We start from the raw sequence: 25,057 nt of genomic DNA, 5'->3' as shown, positions 1-25,057 counted from the left end.
CGAAATAAATTCGTCGACGTTACATTAATGGCAGGATTTGACTTACATGAAATTGTCCGGACATAAAACATAAAAATAAAAGATAGACAGCATGAGCAGAAATTGCTTTAAAATGTGAGCAAGTCTTACTGGAAGTATTTTCGGAGGTGTGCTGCGTTCCATGGGCGTTTCACTTCGTGGCCGTCCGCGCGAACCAGCTTGTAAGCTCCGGGCCCCGCTATCTGCTTGACTCTATACGGCCCTTCCCAATTCGGTCCCAGCACTCCTTGAGTCGAATCTTTGGTGCTCTGATTCACTCTTCTCAGTACCCAGTCTCCGACCCTGAATTGCCGTATGTTCACCTTCTGGTTATAATACCGAGCAACCCTCTGTTGGTAAGTGACTGATCGCTCGGCTGCTTGTTCCCTCCTCTCCATTAGCAGATCAAGATTCAAACATATCTGCTCGTCGTTCTCCTGCTCATTGAAATGATCTGTCCGGTGTGTGGTCGTTCCTACCTCAGCCGGCACGACCGCTTCATGTCCGAAAGCCAAAGCGAACGGTGTCTCCCCCGTTGCGGTTTTGTGGGTTGTTCTGTATGCCCATAGCACACCTGACAGCTCGTCAACCCACGCACCCTTTTTTGCTCCGAGCCTGGTTTTCAGAAGCCTCTTGACTGTCTTGTTGGCTGCTTCTACTTGTCCATTCGATTGGGGGTGAGCAGGCGAGCAATACTTCAGCTCTATCCCGAGGTTCTGGCAGAAGTCCCTGAAGCTGTGATTATCGAACTGCCTGCCATTATCCGTTACCAAGGCATATGGGATCCCGTATCGACAGACCAGGTTTCTCCACACGAAGTCTGTTGTTTTCTTCTCTGTGATCCTGCTAAGGGCTTCTACCTCTATCCACTTCGTGAAGTAATCTATAGCGACTATCGCATGTGTTGCTGCTCCTCGTCCCTTTGGCAATGGGCCGATCAGATCAATTCCCCATTGAGCGAATGGCCAAGGGGAGGCCATGGAGGTGAGCTTCTCTGGTGGTTGGTTAGAAAAATTTGCAAAACTCTGGCAGCTTGCACAGCTCCTGGTCTTCCTTTGCGCATCCTGGTGCATCGTCGGCCAGAAATATCCCTGCCTTAAGACCTTGTGGGCCAGGGACCTCCCGCCAGAATGATTTCCGCAAATTCCTTCATGCACTTCCCTCAGCACGTAATCCGCGTCGTCATCGTCCAAACACCGAAGGAACGGTAATGTATATCCTCGTCGATACAGTACCCCATCGATCATCGTGTATCTCGAGGCCTGAGCTCTAATCTTCCGAGCCCGTAGCTTATCTGGTGGTAAGACCCCGTCTCTAAGGTACGAAACTATCGGGTCCCTCCACGAGCTTTTTTGTTCTATCCGCAACACCCCCAAATTTTGCTCGATACTCGGGCGAGACTTTACTTCTAGGGGGACCGACTTTGGCATTTTTGGGTCGGCGACGGCTGCCATCCTAGCCAAAATGTCTGCTCGACTATTCTGCTCCCTGGGGATTTGTATCACCTCCACTGCTTCGAACTTCCCCATCATCTGCCTGACTATCCTTAGGTACTGTTCCATCTTCTCCTCTCTTGGTTGGAATCTTTCACTGACATGATTCGCAACCAGCTGGGAATCGGTTCTGATCTTAACTCTGTCCGCTTTCACGGCCCTAGCCAATTCCAGCCCTGCTATCAAGGCTTCATATTCTGCCTGGTTATTTGTGGCTGCAAATTCCAACTTTACAGCATAAGAGATCTCCTCCCCCTCTGGGCCTTCCAGGACAATCCCTGCTCCTGAACCCCGCTCTCCTGATGACCCATCCACAGATATCTGCCATACTTGAGTTTCGTCGTTGCCTATATCTGCATCTTGCTGATCCAAGCATACTTCAGGCTCCGCGAACTCAGCTACGAAATCGGCCATTGCCTGGGCCTTTATCGCCGCGCGGGGTTTATAGTCTAAGTCGAATTCGCTCAGTTCTACAGCCCATTTGACGAGCCGACCAGAGGCATCCGGCTTGTGCAGAATTTGACGCAATGGCTGGTTGGTGATTACCGAGACCGGGAATGCTTGAAAGTACGGCCTCAACTTCCGAGCAGCAACCACAAGGGCCAGTGCCCATTTCTCCATCGTTGGGTATCTGGTCTCAGCGTCGAGCAGGGCCTTGCTGGTGTAGTATATCGGATACTGAATTCCTTCTTCCTCTCTCACCAGAACGGAACTGGCGGCCCGATCAGATACCGCCAAATACAGATTCAACTTGTCCCCATCCCTCGGTGTGGACAGTAGCGGAGCTTGCTGCAAGTAATGCTTCAAGTTCCGGAAGGCTTCCTCGCATTCTGGGGTCCATTCCGTTTTCTTTCCCCTCCTTATCACTTGAAAGAATGGCTGACACTTATCTGTAGCCTTGGATATGAATCTGCTCAACGCCGCCAACCTCCCCGTGAGGCTCTGCATCTCCTTCAGGTTTCGAGGAGACGTCATTTGCACAATCGCCTGGATCTTCTCGGGATTTGCTTCAATCCCCCTATGGCTCACCATGAATCCCAGGAATTTCCCGGACTCGACCCCGAAAGCACACTTCTCCGGGTTGAGCTTCATCTTATACTTCCTCAAAAGCTCGAACGTCTCCTCGAGATGTCTGACATGTTCCTTCGGGACTTTGGACTTGGTGATCATGTCGTCCACGTACACCTCCATGGTTTTCCCGATCAAGGGCTTAAAGACTTTATTCACCAGCCTTTGATAGGTGGCCCCAGCATTCTTGAGACCGAATGGCATCACCCTGTAACAGAACAGACCTTGGTTAGTGATGAAAGCCGTGCTCTCCTCATCCGGCTCGTACATGGGGATCTGGTTGTATCCCGAGAATGCGTCCATGAAGCTAAGCAGACCATGTCCAGCCGTTGAATCTACTAGCTGATCGATCTTTGGTAAAGGGAAGCTGTCTTTTGGGCACGCCTTATTGAGGTCTGTGAAATCCACACACATCCTCCACTTGCCGTTCGCCTTCTTTACCAACACCACGTTCGATATCCACTCTGGGTAATTAACTTCCCGAATGAACCCTGCTCTCAGAAGCTTCTCCACCTCATCACTTACAGCCTCATACCTCTCCTGGTTGAAGCACCTCCTCTTCTGCCTTACTGCCCGAGCACCTTTCTTTATTGCCAGCCTATGACATGCTACCTCTGGGTCAATCCCTGGCATGTCCTCATGTGTCCAGGCAAACACGTCGGCATGAGCCTGTAAGCATTTCACCAGCTCCTGCTTTTGCTCTCCCTCAAGTCTCGACCCGATTCTGATCGTCTTTCCCGGGTTCTCCGGTCCCATGCTTACTGTTTCCAGGTCCTCTACGGGTTCTTGTCTGCCAGTCTTGTTTTCCACTCGGGTATCGAGGGATGTTATCTGCATCGCCTCCCTTGCTGCCGAGGAGTAGCAGCTTCTTGCGATCCTCTGGTCTCCTCGTACCACTCCGACTACCCCATTCACCCGGTACTTTAGAGACAGATAATGGTTGGACAGCACCGCTTTGCTCATCCTTAAAAATGGCCGACCCAGGATCATCTGGTAAGGACCTTCCTCGTCCACTACGACGAAGTCCAGTATCATTGTTCTTTCTGTCGGGGGGCTCCCGATTGTGATAGGCAGTTCGACCACGCCCAGAGGGACCAGCTTCCCTCCTCCGAACCCCTTCAAGGAGGTGTTGGTGTATTCCAACTTCCGGTCGGCTATTCCCATCTCTTCCAAAGTTGATTTAAATAGCACATCAACTGAGCTCCCCGTATCAACCAGTATCCGGTCAAACTTCTTGCTAGCGATCGTGGCCTTGATGACTAAAGCGTCCTCGTGGGGGTATAGAATCCCTTCCTCATCCTCATCCGTCCACATGATTGGCACTTGCCTGACCCTTGCTCGTTTGGCTGCTGGGGTGTTGAAGAGTATCTCTTTACTGGTCATGGCGTATCTGGCATAATTTTTTCTCGATCTGTTCGAATCTCCAGCCAACGTTGGGCCCCCAGCTATCACCCTCGCTGCGGGCGGCTCGCGTCTCAAGATTCCATCACTCTGCTCCCCTTCATCCATGGTGGCCACCATCGGGAAAGTCCCATCCATAAACTCGTCCAGGTACCGATTTCTCACCAAATCTTCGACCTGGGTCTTGAGATCTCTACACTCTGCTGTGGTATGGCCATGGGTGCCATGGAACTTACAATAACGTCCTCTATCCCTCCTGTTGGGTAGCTTTGTTATTGGTGTGGGGAGGTGCAGCAGCCCTCGACCCTTTATGGCCTCGTACACCTCATCCAGGGGCATCTTCAAGGGAGTGTACCGCCCATAGTCCTGGTTCTGGTCGACCAGATGCACTGCTCTTTCTCTGTTTGCCCCACTGTGAGTTGGGGGCGGTGGGAGTGCTTCTGGTCTGCTCGTCCTGCTACCGTGGGAATGTTGATGAAGGTCGTCGGATGCCGAATCATGTCTTCTCCAAGGCTCCCTAGCTGGGGAGCGGGGAGGTGGCGCCCTGCTGCGCTGATACTGTGGCGGCCTCTGATGAGGCTGGTAAGCAATTACCCTACCTCCTGCTCCACTACCGGAGATCTGGTGGTCCCTCCTCCTGTTTGGTCCATTAGTTGGTAATGCTTTCTTCTCTTTCCTCCCTAACCCTTCCAACTGGTCTGTCTTGATCCGTGCAGCCTTCTCCTCCTCAATCTCGATGTCTCTTTTAGCCTGTTCGTATGCGGCTGCATACGTTTGAACAGCTGGGCTTCTCAAATTGTACCACAGCCTTCCTATCTTCACCCCTTCTTTCAGTCCCCTTAACGCCTGAGGGTGGTTGAAGGCTCCCAAGTCGAGGACAGCCCGATGAAACCTCTTGATGAATTCCCGAAGGGTTTCTTGCTCCCCCTGTTTCATGCTCTTCAGCTCCATCATGTCATCTTCCGGCGACATTGCCCCACTAAACTGCTCTGCGAATTCCTGGCACATCTGCTCGAAGGTTTTTATGCTGCCCCGAGGAAGTTTCCTGTACCATTCTCGTGCACGTCCCTCAAGGGATAGTGGGAACACCCTGCACCTTTGGGATGGAGATAATCCCTGGACCCCCGTTAAGTCGTTGAAGCGCTCTATGTGCACCAGCGGGTCAGTTCTTCCCGAGTATCTGAGGTCGGGGAGGCGGAAATCTCTTGGAATAACTGCCCTCATGATCTCTGCTGCGAGCGGTGATTCTCCGTCCAGCATTATCCTCCAACCAGGGGCTCTGTTCCTCCCTTGCATGTCATCAATTATTTGCGCTAGCCTTCGCACTTCCTCCTCCAGCTGTCCTGCGCGACCAGGGTCGCGCGCTGCAGCTTGATCCCGCTCTCGCTCTGCATCATGTAAGTGTTGCCTCAGTTCTGTTTCCTCTGCGTTCACCACCCCGTCGCCCCCGTCACAAGTCTGTCTTACCGGGGACTGCTCTCTTTCTCTATGAAATTCTCCCCGCAGAGGTACGTTACCTCTCTCACCGCCAAATCTCCCAGCGGTTCGACTTCTCTCCGCACTATCGGTACCTGGTGCCGCTCCACCGCCTCTCACCCTTCCCTCTTGGGTTACCCTTCGCTCGTTCCGCAGCTCATGCAGGATGGTTGTCAAAGTTTCCATCTGCTTTTCCATTCGCTCCATCCGGTCGAACATGACTTTTTCCCGTGCTTCGCTGATCACCTCCCTCAGCGTCACGGAATCGTTAAGCCTTATGTCACCCCCTTGTGCGCTACTTCCTCCTATCTCCATTGACTTTCGCTTACTCCACCCCTCTTCTTGCTACCGACAGAAGCTTTTCGCTCTGGATCCCCACAGACGGCGCCAAAATGTTGATGCGAGATTCCGGTTCTCCTCGTTCTACGACCAGGATCCCTGCTCGATCAACTCTACCACGACCAGGAGGTCTCCTAGTAATGCTTCTTCTCCGGATGTCCCTGCACACACAGACAAGTCAGAGTACGCCGGTTGTTCTCCCGGCGCAAACCCTCCGACGCTCAAGTCAGATATGAAGGTTCGGGGAACGCTTGCCACGGGTCTTATGGCTTTTTTTTTGTGGTTTTCTCTTTTATCTTAAAAATGCTAACCCTTTTACCTTCGTTGGCTACCTTTTTATAGGCTTCCTCTGAATCTCAGTCTTCCGCTCTTTTCGAGACGGTATGGGACTCCAACTGCTGCGTTATGGGCAAAACATGGGATCTAGCGTGTTACGCCACGGTTCAGGGGAAAGCGTGGCTGCCACGGCTCTGTGAGACCTTGCGTGTTACGCCACGGTTCTGGGGAAAGTGTGGCTGTCATGGCTCCGTGAGATCTTGCGTGTTACGTCGCGGTTCTGGGGAAAGCGTGGCTGTTGTGCCTAGGTTCTCGTGCTGGAGAGCGCGTCTTGCCAACTGCCGTCGACCGGGTCTCCTCGCCTCTCGGTCTCTAGCCGGAATGGCCTCATGCCTTTTATAGGAATTGGCCTCGCGGACGACAACATCGTGGACGAGCAGGATGTTTCTGCTCCTGTTCTTCCACGCGCCAGGCTTTAACGGAAAACACCGGTGCGCAGAACTCCGCCATCAGATGTCTGCTCGTCATTCCTGGTCCCTTCGACGCATTTGTCCCAAACAGTATCCCTCCCAAACATTAGTTACACCAATGTAATACAAACACCGGAATTTGTACACATTTTCAGTGAGTAACAATAATGAAAACTTTCTTTTATTCAATTTTTTTTTTGTTTTTTCTCATCATTCAAACATATCAATACAAACTTTTTCATGGTATCAAAGCCATACAACATGGCAAATTCAAATACTTCACCTTCATCCTCATTATCCTTTAGCTTTATACAACTTGTCAAACTTGATCGAATGAATTATCTTGTGTGGAAGACACAAGTTCTTGCATCAATCATTGAGAATGGTTTTGAAGGCTTCATTAATGGTGATATGCCTTGTCTTGCACAATTTCTATTAGAATCAATTGGAGAATCAAGCAGATATGAGGTTATAGCCACGAGACCAACTAAAAATCCAAAATATATTGTGTGGAAGAAAATTGATAAGTTACTTTAAAGCCAGATGTCCTCATTAATGGTAGATAATGTGATGATAATAGTGATCACTTAAAGCCAGATGTCCTCATTAATGGTAGATAATGTGATGATAATAGTGATCACCTTCAAAACTAGCAAAAAATGGATCACTCTCTATTAATGATTACTTCAATAGCATGAAAATATTTTCTAGTAGTTTAGCCATTAAAGGTAATTTACTCTCATCAAATGAGTTTATTTTGCATATTCTTACTGGATTGGATGATTCCTATAAGTCACTTATTACAAATGTATTAAAAAAATTTGAAAAAAAAAAGATTACTATTGTGGAATTGTTTTCAATGCTACTTAGTCATTAAACAAAACTTAAAATGAACAAAGGAAAAAACACCATATGATATAATGTATGATGTGAGTGCAAATTTTTCACAGAAAGGACAAAACTATAATAAGGTTAATAATGCTAATAATATTCCTGATAATGGAGGATCTGATAGTCTTTTTTGGTGTAGATAAGAATGCTCTTTATCAAATTTGCTTCGTACTTGGTCATAGTACCTATAAGTGTAGAAATATCTTTAATCGTAGATTTGTTCCTAGATAAGGAAGGGGTAATCCGGGGGGATTCAGGCTTAGAGATGGTTAATCCTTTGGTGGAAAATATGGAAGAGGTTTTAAAAGAGGTGTCAATGGCAGTTCTTTTAGGAATGGACCTTTAAAGGTTATGTTGCTTATCAATCACTACATAACTATTAGCCACCAATGTCTCCAAGCTTTGTATATCCTCGAGATGCTTCTAGTTTCTATAATGGGAATGCACTAGCTAATTTATATGTAGAAAATATTGGTTTGAATCATGGACATGCTTTCACTATTTCCAATCAAGATGCTACTGCTCCTTTTGCTAACTAGAGTAATTTCATTACTTTCAATCAAGGTGCTATTGGTCTCTCCAGCCAACTACTATGTTGTTGTTTTTTTTTTTTTTTTTGAAAAGATGTTGTTGTTGATCAAGCTTTGTATATTGACTCAGGTGCTATAAATCATGTCACTTAGAATACAAGTATATTCTTATACTATTCTGTTTATACTATTGTTGAAAAGTTGCATCTAAGAAATGACTTAGGTGTGCCTATTCAATATTTTAGCTCGGCTGTTATAAATAATCCTACCATTACAAATATTTACCTTACCAATATCTTACATGTACCTAATATAACTAATAATTTACTTTGTGTTTATAAATTGTTAACAAATCTATTTGTTTTGTTAAAAACAAGAGTGCATGGATCATATTGCTCAAAGGGATTGCTTGAGATGGACTTTATCAACTACAGTCTCTACTTCAAATAAACCTCATGTTTTGTTATCTTTTAAGTTAGTGTCTACTATCAACTCCAGATCTAGTCTTATGTTTGTGTTTTCTTAATGTAAAGCATCTCATACTATGCATCCTTTTAATGTAAAGCATCTCATACTATGCATCCTTTTGATGTAAAGGCTTTTCAATTCAATAAAGATGCCAAAGTAAGATTTTTCTAATTCCAAATCTGACACCTGTCTCTTCTTTAAAAGACAAGATGGGCATTCCTTATCCTTCTATATATTAATGATATTATAGTTACAGAATCCAATCCTTTATTAATTGCTCAAGTTATCTCTAATTTACAATCTATATTTACCTTAAAAAATTTAAGAGAACTTAACTACTTTTAGGCATTCAGGTTACTAAAAGTATAGTTTGTTTGCTTTATTCTCATACTAAATATATTGTTGATTTATTTGCTAAAGTAAGTATGCAAGACAACACACTTCGTTATGCTCCTATGCTTTCAAGGATATCTTTAATTAGAAATGATGATTTATCCTTCTCAGATGTCAGTTTGTACATGATTATAGTTGGTGCTCTTTAGTATGTTACATTGATCAAGCTAGAACTTACATTCTCTATCAATAATTAAGTCAATTTCTTTGTGCTCCTACGAATGTTCATTGGCAAGCCTACAAAGGGTACTTAGAAATCTCAAACGCACTATTAATCTTAGTTTTCAGTTCTACTCCTCTGGTTCTCTTCATCTTAAGTATGTTACCATTTTTCTAGTGTAGATTAGGCCACTGACAAAGATGATAGAAAGTCAACTACTAGGTATTGTGTCTACTTAGGTTTGAATTTGGTCTCATAGTGCTCCAAAAAGTAGGTCGTGATTTCCAGATCCAATATTAAGTCTGAAAATTGAGCCCTTAGCGTAGCAGCATCAGAGTTACTATAGATAAGATCATTACTTTCTAGACTTGGTGTTGTACCTCTGTCCACTCTAGGGATGACAATTTTTCTCAATGGGATGGAATCCTGCGGGATCCCTTCCCATTTAGGAAGGGATTGAGACATATTTTTGTCCTATAAAAAAAATTTAAGAATGCGAGTGAGGCATTTTTTTTTTATCTCATTTGCATATACGGGATGTGAGTGGGATTGGTAAATTTCATCACATTCCGTCTCATTGCTGACTAAGAATAAGAATTTTTTCAATTGGGATGGGATCTTGCAGGATCTCATATCTTTTGAGACAGGATCCCACAGGATCCCATCTCTTTTGTGACGGGATCGGGACATATTTTTATCCCAAAAAAAATATAGGGATGAGAGTGTGACGCTTTTCCATCCTACTTGCATATACTGGACGAGACTAGGTTTGGTAAATCTCATCCCATCCTGTCTCATTGCCAACCCTAGTCCACTCCCATCATTTGGTGTAATACCCAAAGTGCAACAGCTCTATCTAGCAATCCTAAGTTCCATTCTCAGACCAAACATATTGAATTGGATATTCATTTCTTAAGGGAAAAGGTAGCTAATAAAAGCCTTCAAATTCAGTATATTCCCAACCTTGATCAGACAGCTGACATCTTTACCAAAGCCTTATCCTTTCAGCCAATTCACTATCTTAGATCTAAGCTTACATCATTCCTAATTTTGAGCTTGAAGGAGGCTGTTGGAAGTATTCCAAAAGGTTCTAGCATGTTCAAGAATATTGCACAGCAACATCTTAACAAATTGCAATTGAAGCTCAACAAGTTGCAATGGTAATGTATGTGCATGTAAGTCAATACAATATAATTTTTTTTAGGCTGTACAACTGTCACTCTATCATTGGTCAGTTGTTAGATTTGTTATTAGCAGAGTAAGTTACACCAATGTAATATAATTACCGGACATTGTACAGTTTCACCAACTAACAATAATTAAATTGTACACATTTTAACAAGTAACAATAATAACTTTCTTTTTTTCATTCAATATTTTCTCTAATTTTCTCATCATCCAAACACATCATTACGGAATTTTACAAAATGCCTAAAGTATAGTATATGCCACTAATAGTTGTAATAGCGCAATGTAAATGATATAACCCTACTTTTAAACTCCATGCCGTTCACTTCAATCATGATAGACCAATATTCTAAATCAATCATGATTTAAAGACGTTACCTAGTGTTAAATGAAGCTAAAGAATAATTGCTACCATAAATTTACAAAACAAAAAGCAACAAAATGATACTAGCCAAAACTATGTTATTAAAATTATTCGAAACGTAAAATTTACAAAATATTTTAATCCTAATATTCATCAAACTATGAACTCACAAGTAAAAGCAATGGAATCCATAACCATTTATGCCCAATTAGTTTGCAAAAATGGCTAGTGTTTGAAACAAATTCTCTAGCCTAAAACAATTATTTAGCTTGTAAATTTCAGAATTAATTTCTACATGAAAATTACACTAAGTTACCCATAAATTGACATATGCTTTACTAGTATCAAAACATAGACATAAAATAAAAGATAACACATGTAGCTGATAATGGAGAGAAAGATAGAAAGAAAGATGCCTTAAATAAGAAGAAGAGGACGTTGTAATGCTGAAGAGGAGAGAGCATAGTCATGAATTGAGGAGGAGAACTTGAAATGAATAAATTGATATCAGTAACTCATAAGCAACAACCAGCAAGACGATAACAGTGGCTGGCAAGCGACAATTGGCAGATGGATATCAATGGCCAGCAAGCGGCTAGCATGTGAAGTGAAGAATGATAATCTATGGTTTGCTAAATTGAAAATATTAAAAGGGAAATGATAATTAGCGGGTGGTGTTATATTCTTTTCATTTTAATATTAGAAAATATAATTTTTTAACTTAAAATCGGGCAAATGGATTGGATATTGGATATCTATCTAATATTCATACTCATCCAATGTTAAATTGGATATTTTGAAAAATATCCATATCCATATTAAAAAGTTTTGAATGGATAATAGATATTTGTCTCAATGAACTAGTTTATCATTCCTACTACGCTGGTTGTATGCATAGTAGAGTGGTGATATTTGAGCCCTCAATTTACCTTAGAAGTCTTTGTTTCTTTTTGAATTAGTTTCATATTTTTTAAAAATTAGCTTTATTAAAAATTAAAAATGAATATTTGTTATTTTGCTTTTTCTTCTCTCTCATTTGCACACACTCTCTTTCAGAATCACCACTATATCCATCTTTATCACCATCAAAACTGTCTTAAAAAAATATTTATTTTTTATTTTAAAATTTTTTCTTTGTAAAACACACAACAAACAAATAGTTTAATGCACAAAAAAATAGCAAAACACCCCTTATATAGAAAGTTTCAATTTTCTATTTCTTTCTCCGACACAAACTAAATGATCAAATAAATTCGACAATTAAAAATCAAAATATCGGAGTATCCAAAAATAAAGCCCTAGAATTAAAAAGTTCGAAATTTGACAAAGAGTGTTTATTTATTTTTATTAACTAATATTTTTGCTAAGAAATTGAGTGAGAGTTTGAAGACAGAGATGATGAAGATGGTATAGTGGTGATTTCTAAAGACAGAGGGTAGATGAGAGGGAAAATTAAAAGTTAAAAAATAAAAAAAATTTTACTTTTAATTTTGAATAAGTGTAATTTCAAAATAGATTAGATTAATTGAGGTGATTAAATATCGCTACTCGCCGTTAGACTACCACGACAACCAGGTCACCGCATCCTAAGGTGTTTTTTGTTTGATTGATGCTAGTGACACCTCATAAAACTCTCTTGCAACCTCATTTTTATGTTTATGGGTTTATTTTTAGTTAATATTATGTAAAAAGATAAAAAAATTTAATTAAAATCAAATCTACTCCCACCAATTACTTTTTTGGATTTTTGTTATTTTACTTTTAATTTCCTGCATATTTTTCTGCAGATAAAATAATTGCGAACTTGGTGATGAAAATTCAATAAATTTGATGAATTGTTATTTCTTTTGTAAGATTTGATAATCAACTACTTACGTATTTTGTCTTTATGATGAGGATGTGAATAAATTATAGCAATCTGAATTCCTGGTTCTGGAGAAGTACGCTTTAAAATATTTAGTGATCCGGTCATTATTGACACAATTTTATGTGGGTGGGTTTGTTATATCACAGTTCATTTTTTTTACTAGACTCAATTTTTCAATGTATGGGTAATGACAACTAATTTTCTTTTAATAGGGTAGTGACAATTTATTACCTTTTAAAAAGTATATACAATAAAGATAATAAAGTCCCAAACCTAATATGTTTGTATTAACGTTGTGGTGCATTTTATTTGATTTAAAAAAGAAAACAAAATATTTCAATAATTGGGCCGACAGCATTGCGCATAAATAACTCATCTATGAAAAGTAAAGCTATTAGCATCGAGTAATGATATTTGATCCCTTAATTATCTCAGCAGCTCTCACTTTCAATTTAATTTATTTATTTTTAAAATTACCCTTATTTAGATATAAGATAAAACATCCGCTCCATCGGATGTTCTATCTGCATTCTTGTCCTCGGTAGATAAATCAAATCATGGATCATTAGGACCATACATATTCGAACAAACCTTTGAACCGAATCCCTGCCTTTTTGATTGATTCAGATCTTAAAATTATTATTCTTAATAGCAGGAAAGTCAGTGTTAATGGGTCATTTTTCCATCTCTATAGTGAAGTAAGTATTAAAAATTAAATTACTTGCTTTCAATTAACGGGTGATTTGTATTCCTTCATGTTTGATACATACTAAAATCATATTGATACTGAAAGCAGTAGCAAAAAAGATTTTAATTTTACATTGCACAATACATAATCAAATCTTCAACTTTCCTATGAATCTTTTGAAATACATAGGCACGCCACAATAACTAGTACACCTTTAATTAAATGCACAAAACAAACAAAAATTTAAAATGAACGACAACTACAAAGGAGTTGAAATTAGAATTGAAAAGGGTAAAGAAATAAAAAAAAAAAAGATAATGAAAAGGGTAATTTTGAAAATAAATATAATTAATTAAGAAGAGGCCGATGAGATAAGTAGAGGGGGTCAATTATCTTTACTCCATTAAAACCCCTCTAATATTCTCATTAGAATACTCTTTTTGAAATTTACAATTTTAAATTTGATTAAATAAGTCTATAAAATTTTATATATTTTAATTAAATACCTATAGTATGATCATCATCATCCTTATTAATCAATATAGACTTTGAGGGTGTCCATAATTTAACTAAAACCCTTTATTTTTTTAGTCAATATCATTCTGGGACTTAATTTCAAAATTTGATATCCTGGTGTCCCCCCCCCCCCCCCCCCCCCCCCCCCCCCAACACAAAGAATAGAGATTAAATTAAAAAAATGAGAAAAATGTTATAAGTTTTGTATAACAATAAGAACTAAAAGGAAAGCAGATGGTTGTTTTAAAGCAAAGGAAGTTGAAGGAAATTGAAGTAAATTCCCATTGATACCATAACAAAAATAATTTAGCGAAAAATTCCCATTATAAAATAATTTAATTTGACCAAAAATGAAAAGTTATTGTTAGGAAGTGTTTTTTTATTTAAAATCTTGGTAAATAACAGATGACTAAGTCTTTAGTGTTCCTGCAGTATTGTTTTTATAATTGGTTAAAACGTATACATGATAAAAAAAATAAATGGAAAGAAACAATATTTCAGCATCACCCAAACAATCACCCAATAAAACACCAAAATTAGAGGTTATGTAAAAAATAGTACTAATATAAAAAAAAAAAGACATTTATGACAAACCGTTTATTCCATACAAATAGGAATGCAATTTATTCCATACCCGCAACCAGCACCAATTTTTTTTTTTTTTCCTCTCCCTTTACAAAGTCACTACAGACTGCATAAGGTTTGACCGAGGAATGTTCATTCCTAGATCTTTTACTTTCACGGCAAGAGGCTTCGTATAGCAAAGCACTAACTTTAATTGATTTTATTATCAGCTGCTCAAATATATGCGATGGAAAATGTATAACATAACTACTCATATATGTTAATTAGAATGTAACGGGGTCCTTGAGCACTAAGGCAACTTGGTCTTTCATCTTATATGAATTCGTGTAGCGATCAACACCATCCTCGTAGATGAATTCGCTCATACGAGCAAGATTAAGAACCGGCCCAAGCAGAGGTAACGGCATGGCAATTAGGTTGAGAAGCTCTTCATAATTTAAATCTTTCCACCCATTTGCAATTTCTAACCACAGCGCCTTTTCTGCCTCTTCCTCGGACACTACATGTTGCTTCATGTAGCATTCGACAGCTGAGGGAATATGTCCTCTCTTTTGCTCAAACTACACGTCGCATTTGCAAAATGTTAAGTCCGTTGGTATCTTATGGCAACTCTCGTTAAATTGGAAACTTATTTATTGCATATCATGTAATAGAGATTAATTTATTAATTCCCTAATTTAGTAAAATTCTAATTTATTATGAATATTTATTTCCTAATTTAATTATATGTCTAATTTAGCAAGTCAATTAATGATGAGATTCTACAATTGGCGTGTAAGGTTTATTTAGTGCAAGAAGTTAATTCAAACAGTAAGTTTATTAAATTCTCTAATATTTCTTAGGAGACAAGTAAAGCGAGAATATCATATTTATTCCTAAGAATTATAAGAGGAAAAAAAACTCTTATTTAGATAGAATCTAAGTCTTTTAAGGCTTGTGCTTTTTTGTGAAACCCTAATGCTTAAATAAATAGAGGCGTTTTGCAATTAAAGAACCACAACACAAAGCATAAAGTAAAGAAGTAAAATTTGACCTCCTCCTTAGAGAATCCGAATTTGACACATGATGTTGTGTTGATTTGTTTTCTTATCTTCTTCATTCAAGTTCTTCTAAAGAGACTATTTCTTTTCATCTCTGACGAGAGTTTATATGGACCTTGAATCACTAGACATTGAAGAACCGAAGAATTGTTATTGATTACTTTGCAAAATGCCTTGAAGATCGTGGATTAAGAGGGGTACCAGTTATTCAAGAGAAGCTAATTTTTAAGTTTGAGTAAGCTATATGGTGATAAACTGTAAGTGAGAGTCTAACGTTTGGTAAATTCATAAGTTGTAACATGTTAATTTAGTGAATTATTTTTCATCCGGGCATAATCTCATGGATGTAAGATTGACTAATTTGAACCACGTAAAAATCTTTGTGTCATTTAATTTATGCAATTTTATTGTGTTTTAAAAAATTAATATTTTTTATGCGGATGAACAGTAACCGTAAATAATATCATAAACAGTAATTGGGAACAGTATTTTTAGCAAAATTAATTTAATTTATTAATTTCGTGCTTAATTTAATTAGGTTAATTAAGTTGATTAATTAATTAGTTTCAGAGTTTTAAATTACCTACATCTATTTGTAATAGATCTAAATTTCCTTCACAAAGGATTTTATTACCTTACATAATGGAATAATAAACACCAGACGATTCACAACTATTAGATTTAATCGAATAGCTAAAAATGTAATGGACAGTACTAGAGGAGTTGTGGGGAATTGGGAAAGATGGTTGCCAATTTTCTAATGTTTGTTACCCAATCATACAAGATAACAAGGGCCATTTGTGAATTGGTAGAGGAATAGAAAACAAAGCTAGAGTATAAATGAACTGTAAAACTAACAAAATGCAGTATAGTACGTACCTTATGGGATGCTACGTCATCAAGTAGTCGACAAATATTTTCTGATGCTGTTATAATCTTAGGGACTTTGACTACCCATTCAAAAACTTCTTTGGTTGCAATATCACCCATGTCAAGAAAGGAAGCTGTTACTACTGGTAAAACAGCAATACTTCTTAATGCAACTGATTTATATTCCTCCACGCTCGGAACATAACCTTCTTTTAACCACTTGGCTTCCGTAAAGTACATTAGGATTACCTCTTGCATCTAATCATAGACATATATATATGACAGACTGGTTAGTGGAAGTAGAGTCATAGGGTATGAAAGCATTTAGGGGTGTTCAGAATCCAATCCAAGCCGCTCAATCCGTTTAATCTGAAAAAATTTAAGTAATTTCCTTTTCTATATTGTCATTATAGTGTAATTCATATTTCTAGTTTAGGTATAAGGGCTTGTTTGTTAAACATTTGAAGTTTGAAATTTTTATTAATTTTAGAACTTTTCTAAAATTTGCTTGTTTGATTTTTTATAATTTATGTTTGATTTTCAAATATTTATATTTTAGGACTTTATTTTAATTAAAAAAAGTTCTAAATGAGGAATAAATATTATGTTCGAAAAATATCTCTATTAAATATATTCATTTCCTAATCTATAAAATCTTATCCTTTTTTTTGTTTTAATTTACCCCACATTAAATATCAAATAGCCATATTTAAGATGTTTTTGTTTATAAAAAAAAATGGCAATTATATTCAGATGTTAAAAAAAAAATCATGTCATTCAGAGATTTGTATTCAGACCGATTCAAACTTTAAAAAAATTCGAACTTATTTAGATTTCATATAAGTAAAAAAAAAAAAAAAAGGGCTACCTAATTCTTATTAGATAGGTTTTCTAGTTTAATTAGGTTAAGTCAGAAATAAGTATCTTTTGTAGTCTTCATAAACAAACTTGATATTTGTTATTGATTATCTCTTTGGAATAAACTCTAGGAGTGAGTTTTATTCTTATAATTATTTTCATATTATGTGAAAGCAACGATTCTTAACAATATAGATTTTGCGGGTATTCTTACAATCAATATGAATAATTTAGTTTATTTTCTTTATTGTAAGTAGTATTCTCAAAATTAACAATTTAGTTTATTTCTTCATATGAGTATCCTCAAAATCAACAATATTAAAAATATCTCTTATACATGTATCAGTTATCACCCATAGTAATTTTTCCTTATGATGCATCAGTTTTATTGCAGAGTGATTTATTATAGAATCGCGTTGCATGAATTACATATCCAGTGTATTTATAGCAGAGCAAATCTACTACTCTAATTAAACTCAAACATGAAATATAATTCTACCTAAGAATAAAAAACTTTAATAATATATCAAATATAACTACACCAAAATCTAGTTGACAAAAAATAACTAAATACTTACTAAAATAATTGTTCTACATCATCGTGTGTGTGTCTGTGTATGTGTGTGTGTATAATAAATACCAATCATAAACTTATAAAAAGACCAGAATAAAAAGCATATTATTAGCGAAGAATCTAGTTTCTTTATCATTAATAAGTTGCATGAAAGCCTACCGTCTGTTTTGCATATGGTATCCCGTATGATCTTCCTTGCTTTGCCAATTCTTCCTCAGCTTCATTGTAAACACCTAAGAGTTTATTATAAATGAATTTCATGCATGCTGGTAGTGTGTCTGTGACGTTAGTGTCCCATCTGGAAATTAAATCAAATGAAGATATGCTTGATATAAATATATTTTTAACAAAAAGAAAGAGAAACTTTTTAAAGTGATATAATATATATATCCAAGCAAAGTTTTATTACGCACCTTTTGACAGCTTCAGTAAAGAGTGTGAGCTCTTCAAAAGTACCGTAGGCATCAAATGTGTCATCAATGAGGGATATCAAGCATATTATCTTGGACACCAAAATTCTACCAAAGGTGTATTTAGGCTCATAGTACACTCCTACCAATGTCCAGAAATACACCTCTACCATCCTGTCTCTTGCATAAGGCAACTTTGTAGGAATGTCTAAATCTTTCCACCATCTGACGAAATTTAATTTCATATCAATGCTATAATTATATGTCCAATTTTAAGAACAACACACACCAAAGAAGTACTAAATTAACTTGTACCCATCCAAATTCGAATTCTAGAGAGATGGGGGATTAAGAAAAAAAATATATATATATATACCTAGTCATGTCACTTAGTTCCTTCTGATGTGCTGCTTGTAATAAGTTAAAGTCTAACTTTGCAAACTTGAGCAAAGTCTCATCGTGCAAATCATCTCTTGAATACATATTCAGATAGTACCTTGCCTCTAACCTTGGTAGTGCTTTACGGAGTGGAAGTCTGAGAGCATGTTGTATTTGTTCAGCAAGATTGTTTGAAATTACACGAGATATCATTGACTTGAGATGAGTTGTAGTGAAAACAATGGCTTCATCTAAAATTACTTCTCCGTGAACAGCTAGGTGTGCTGCCTCGTACAAACTTAGCATGCCTCGAACATTGTTGATCATTGATGCCTTGAATTTACCTTCATCGTCTTTGAACTTCTCAAACACATCTGATTAGACATGATTATACCTGTATTCAGTTTGCCAATGATCTAACTAGCTTACAGTTAACATATAAGCCTAATGAAACAAATTAATATTATATATATACCGCATGAAATCTTGACTCTTTGCTGCCTAAGAAGTCGGAAACGAAGAGAAACGGTATAAAGATTATCACTATCGCTGCCAAGGTCATTAGCCAACTTTTGCAATTCATCTTCAATCTCTTTCTCAAATTGATAAGCGACACCTAGTCGTTGTACTGCATCAATCAAATGCAGTTTATGGGAAATCTCATCCACGGCAGGGGTTATCATCCTCCTGACCTCTTGTTTCAGAGCATCGTATTGTTCCTGAGTTGTAGTATCAATTGTCTGCGAGCACAAAAAATTACTTAACATTTTATCTATTAATTACTTATAACAATGTGGGGATTGTAAAAGAAATTAGCATAAAGATCAAATCAGCATGGTATTGAATCTAAATCCATGTATATATATAAACCGTTTAGTAAGTAATGAGTTAAATCGAAACTTGTTTAATTACTTGGAAATCAAAAGAAGATTTCAGGAAATGGTGTCCCCACAAATTAGGATGGAAACCAGCAATGGGACGAGCCTCTCCTATTGAACTGGAAACTGCTGCTGGAACTGGTGTAGACATCTTTCTTTCAGACAAATTACCAAATAGAACTTCGGTTTGTGGTTGACAGAATTTGCAGAAATCTCATGACATTTCAGTTGATCCTCTATATATAGAGTTTTTGAATCCAGGTGACTCTCATCTTCTCATGCATCCTGCAAAATATAGTAGGAAAGTAAAATGTTGAGTGTGCTAAAGGGAGACAAAAGAGTGACCAAAAAATAATTCAGAATGACATGTTTTGGGTGATTTTTGCAAGAAAAAAATAAGGGTGACAAAACATTTTAAAATGATTTTATTTTGGATGATTTAAAAAAAATTAAAACAGCCGAAATCATCTTGTTTTCAAATCTCTTTGTCACTAGGAGTGGCCATTGGTTCGTTTTAGTTCGGTTTCGGATCGGTTCGGATCCAAAATTTAAAAAAACTGTTCGGTTTTTATGAAAATAAAAACCAACCAAACCCGATAGGTTGGTTTCAGTTTGGTGGTTTGGTTTTTGTTCGGATTTGGTTTTCAGTTTCGGATCGGTTTTGGTTCTCTTAATGGTTTTATTTAAGCAATTGGTTTTTCGATTCATCTTAACGGTTTCAGTTCGGTTTTTCATTCTCAACACCTTCCTCAAAATTGTCCTTCATAATCTCCTCTATAACATTGTTATTTTCTTCTATCCTACACACAAGGCCTACTATAATCAACGTATAATAAACAAAAATAAAATAATTTACAAATTTGTATTTGAAGGAAAAAGGCAAGAATTTTGGACTAAAATGAATAATTTTCAGAATTATGGTTAATTTTTTAATATTAAAACTTTTGGCCCAAAATATAAATAAAATAAAATAAGTTTTCGTGTAATAAAAATTAGCAAAACATTAGGGACTAAATGATATTTTACTTATTGACTTTCGGTCAAGGACTATTTTGAAAAGTTTGCAAACAAATAAAACCATAATAGAATTCCTATATACAAACATTTACTAAATATTAGGCCATAATAAAATTTTATAAAAAAAAGGGTCCAAACGATATTATCTGTCCATCATCTTCAACAATTCGTGAGTTCCTCAGCCTCTCACCCAGCACTGCTAGCAGCATAATATCCAAACGAAAAAATTGAAAAAATATAGTAACATACTCATATCCAAGCAAAGGCAAACCCATTTCAAACTAAATACTACTAATAATTTAAGCAAACATAAAACAAGAACAGATCAAAGAGTTATCTCAAAAAAAAGAAAGACCCATTTAAAAAAGAAAAAAAGAAAAACAGAGCAAGTTAGTGAGTTACCTGACTGGATAGCTGGCGAATGAGTAATGGAAAGAACGACAGCAAGGAGAAGGCAGAATGGGTAAAGGCAGATGTGAGTTGGGGTTGGGTTGTGGCTGTGTTGTGCAGCTAAAAGCTTGAAACTGAAAGTGAGTGATACAACCCCAATATTACAGTTAGACAAGCCCAACTCAGCTAGCTCTATCAATAGCGAGGAAAAGGCCCAGGCAAACTCAAGTGAGGCTATCCAAAACCGACCCCAAGATAACATCAAGCCAAGTCGCGTAAGGAAGCCTCCCAAATGGTTCAAGGATTACACACACTGAGCATATATGAGCAGAGGATTCGGTTTCTAACGGCTTTAGCTATTTAGAGAATAATTCTTTGTTATAGAGAGAGGTTGTTATTTAGTTTTGACAGCTGTGAGCATATTCTTGCTGCTATAAGTATTTCCATGGTTGTATTTGATGGGATATATAAAATTCTGGACTCAGTTTCTTCTTCTTCTCTGAAATTTTCTCTCTATTCTCTCTTGCCATTCACTCGTTTCTTTAAAATTCTGGGAGCTTGCACTTGCTTGAAAAGTGTGGAAACCTTGCTGTTCGGTGTGCTCACCAGCGGCATAACATTGGTGCTTTCATTGCTATTTGCTCATCATGGCTGATTCGGAGATTCTAGATGCCATTAAAGCTTTACAAACAAAACTTGATAGTCAAACGGTCGCAGTTCATCACACGCTGCAACAATACATGCTTACCGTGGATTCTCGCTTGGAGGACTTGCGTTCTCAGATCAAGGGGTTACCTTCCGGTCCAACAAATGGACTTTCGAATCCACCCCCGTTTCCACATATATCTGATGGTTCATCGGGCACCCATGACTCCAATCCTCTTTTGCGAACAATGAAACTCGAGGTCCCAAAATTTGATGGAACTGACCCAAACGGTTGGGCTTTTCGCATCAATGAGTATTTTGATTTCCATGGCACATCCGAAGCTCTTCGTCTCCGCATCGTGTCTTTTCATTTGGAAGGTCGCGCTTCGGCTTGGTACCAATGGATGAAGGCGAATGATCTTCTTACCAGTTGGAAGGATTTTCTTCAAAATCTGAAGTTTCGTTTCGGAGCTTCCCTGTACGAGGACCACCAAGGCAATCTATCAAAACTTACTCAGAAATCAAGTGTGGCAGAATTTCAAACTGAGTTTGAGGACCTCATGAATAAAGTCACAGGTATTTCCGAGCCTCTCCTTATCTCATTTTTTATCACGGGGTTGCGAGTGGATATTCGTCGCGAGCTGTTGCTGTCACGGCCTTCCTCGTTGATGGAGGCATTTGCACTAGCTCGTATGTTTGAAGCACGTGGAGATGAGAGTAAAGTTACGTCCAGACCTTGGTCTAAGTGGACCCACAAAACCACCACACCATCCTTTCACCCTACTACAACCAATCACAGTCCTGCAAGTGCCCCTGCCATCAACCCACCTCAACCTGCCCCGTCCACTTTACCTCCACTTTTACCAACGCCATCTCTACCTATTAAGCGTCTTTCTCCTCAAGAACTTCGTGAAAAAAGGGAGAAAGGACTCTGCTACAATTGCGACCAGAAGTGGAGCAACTCTCATAGATGCCGTAGTAAGTTTCTGCTTCTATTAGGAACAGAGGATGTTGACGAGGCGATGGGTCCACCAATTAATTATGAGATCTCCGATGTTGTTGAGGAAACTATTATAACTGGTGATATCTCCAGTTTAAATGCATTAGCGGGCCAAAATACTCCTCGTTCTCTACGACTCCTTGGTGAAATTAATCAACAGCCCGTGCAAGTACTTATCGATAGTGGTAGCACTCATAATTTTATTAAACCCGCTGTGGCTGAAGTTTTGGGGTTAGCAGTACAAGACACTACCACATTCCGGGTATATATCGGTAATGGTGATTCTTTAGTTTGTCGATATGTTTGTTCCCAAGTCGCCTTATCTATGCAAGGCCATGTTTTCTACATCGACCTTTATGTTCTTCCTATTGAGGGACCGGATATTGTCCTCGGAATTCAATGGTTACAGCTACTTGGCAAAGTCTCTCATGACTATGCGGCATTGTCAATGGAATTTTTCTATAATGGCTCTCCTGTCTTCCTGCGAGGTGATCTCTCCTTGTCTCCAAGACCGATTTCTTTTCATCAATTACAAGCCCTCATGTCCCATGATCAAATCCACGGCCTCTTTGAATTTTTCCAGTTGCATACTACCACAGACGCGCAGGATACCCTCTCTGTTCCAACCACTGCTGCTAAGTTTGACTTCCCACCCGATTTGCCATCCCCTGTACTTGCCCTTCTTCATCAATATGAGCAATTATTTCACACTCCATCTTCCCTACCTCCTCATAGACTTATTGACCATCACATTCATCTTCTCCCAAATACTAAACCTGTCAATGTTCGCCCATACCGTTATCCTCACTTCCAAAAAGCCGAAATGGAGAGACTAATTACAGAAATGCTTGATCAAGGCATTATTCGCCCAAGTCAGAGCCCATTCTCTTCACCTGTGTTGCTGGTTAAAAAGAAAGATGGCTCCTATCGTTTTTGTGTAGATTACCGAGCCTTGAACGCGGTAACAATTAAAGACAAATTTCCGATACCAACTATTGATGAGTTATTAGACGAGCTTGGTGGTGCTTGTATTTTCAGTAAGCTGGATTTGCGAGCGGGGTACCATCAAATACGAGTATGTGACAGAGATATTTATAAAACAGCCTTTCGGACTCATGATGGGCATTTTGAGTTCCTTGTTATGCCTTTTGGACTCTCTAATGCCCCTTCCACATTTCAAGCGACAATGAATAGGCTCTTTGCTCCTTATCTCCGTAAGTTTGTGATCGTTTTCTTTGACGATATCTTAGTGTACAGCACTTCTTTAGAAGACCATTTTGAGCATTTACATAGAGTATTTGATTGTCTTCATACTAATCATTTTTTTGTGAAGCTCTCAAAGTGTTTTTTTTGCCAAGATAACATTGAATATCTCGGCCATATTGTTTCCTCTTCTGGAGTTAAGGCTGATCCTCACAAGTTGGTGGTCATGTCTAATTGGCCTACGCCGTCTACCACAAAACAGTTGCGAGGATTCTTGGGTCTCACAGGCTACTATCGTCGCTTTATTAAAGGATATGCTTCCATTGCTACCCCTCTCACAGATTTATTGCGGAAGGATTGTTTCCATTGGTCCTCCGCAGCTGACACGGCCTTTGCTGCCTTAAAACAAGCCATGAGTGCAGCACCAGTCCTTCGCTTGCCAGATTTTCAATTGGATTTTGTTATTGAGACGGATGCCTCGAATGTTGGTATTGGAGCCGTACTGATGCAAGCTGATCATCCTATTGCTTATTTTAGCCGAAAATTGGGTCCTCGCATGCTTGTCGCTTCTACTTATATCAAAGAACTTCATGCCATTGCCGAAGCAGTACATAAGTGGAGACAATACTTGTTAGGCCATTTCTTTATTATCCGAACTGACCAGAAAAGTATTCGAGAGCTCCTTCAGCAGGTTATCCAAACTCCAGAGCAACAATTTTATGTTCGTAAATTACTGGGGTATCATTTCAGGGTTGAATATAAGCCAGGTCGAACTAATAGTGCAGCTGATGCCTTATCCAGAGTACATGAAGTTGATGTCCCTGAATTATATGACCATTATCCTGCTACTATGTTACTTGCTAGCTGCCCTATTCCTGAATTCCTCTCTATTCTTCGTGCGAAAAATCAGTCCTTACCGGATCTCTTAGCTCTCCATCAGAAGTATTCCTCTGGTTCTGTAATGTATCCATATTCGGTCTCGGATGGAATCCTACGGTTCAAAAACAGGTTCTTCATCAGCTCTCACTCTGTTTTGAGGCCTTCTTTATTACAAGAATTTCATGCCACACCAGTCGCAGGTCATGCCGGCGTCAAGCGGACATTAGTTCGTCTATCCACTCTCTTTTATTGGCCAAATATGCGCAAGGATGTGGAGTTATTTGTTGCCTCTTGTTTATTGTGTCAACAAACAAAATACTCTACTCAGGCACCAGCTGGACTCCTTCAACCCTTGCCTATACCTTCACTAGTTTGGGAGGAAGTTACCATGGATTTCATTACAGGTTTACCATTTTCCCATGGGTTCACTGTTATCTTAGTTGTGGTTGACCGATTGGCAAAATCAGCTCATTTTGGTGCTCTACCCACACACTTTACAGCAAGCAAAACAGCCGTTTTATTCACTGATATGGTTGTTAAGCACCATGGTTTTCCCCGTACCATAATTTCAGATCGTGACTCTATCTTTCTTAGTAGCTTTTGGAAGAAACTCTTTGAGTTAAGTGGTACCACATTGAAGCATAGTACAGCATATCATCCTCAAACGGATGGCCAGTCAGAGGTTGTTAATCGAGGACTCGAGCAGTATTTGCGAGTATTCACA

At 38.7% G+C, this 25,057-nt stretch overlaps 1 protein-coding gene across 1 annotated transcript; it reads right to left on the bottom strand.

Annotated features, from left to right (window-relative positions):
* Positions 1-14,142: 14,142 nt before the first annotated feature.
* On the bottom strand, positions 14,143-21,887 carry LOC102630607 ((E)-beta-farnesene synthase-like). Its single transcript, XM_006490658.4, has 8 exons — positions 20,619-21,887; positions 19,234-19,484; positions 18,797-19,061; positions 18,320-18,695; positions 17,947-18,168; positions 17,693-17,831; positions 16,111-16,359; positions 14,143-14,751 (listed from the first exon to the last, which is right to left on the bottom strand). The coding sequence occupies exons 2-8, from the start codon at positions 19,348-19,350 to the stop codon at positions 14,455-14,457; spliced, it is 1,665 nt and encodes a 554-aa protein (XP_006490721.1). The 5' UTR covers positions 19,351-19,484; positions 20,619-21,887; the 3' UTR covers positions 14,143-14,454.
* Between the last annotated feature and the right edge of the window lie 3,170 nt (positions 21,888-25,057).

This window comes from Citrus sinensis, chromosome 1 (assembly GCF_022201045.2).
Source record: "Citrus sinensis cultivar Valencia sweet orange chromosome 1, DVS_A1.0, whole genome shotgun sequence".
In the NCBI taxonomy this organism is placed as follows: domain Eukaryota; kingdom Viridiplantae; phylum Streptophyta; class Magnoliopsida; order Sapindales; family Rutaceae; genus Citrus; species Citrus sinensis.
This window is presented reverse-complemented; position numbering and strand designations above follow the sequence as displayed.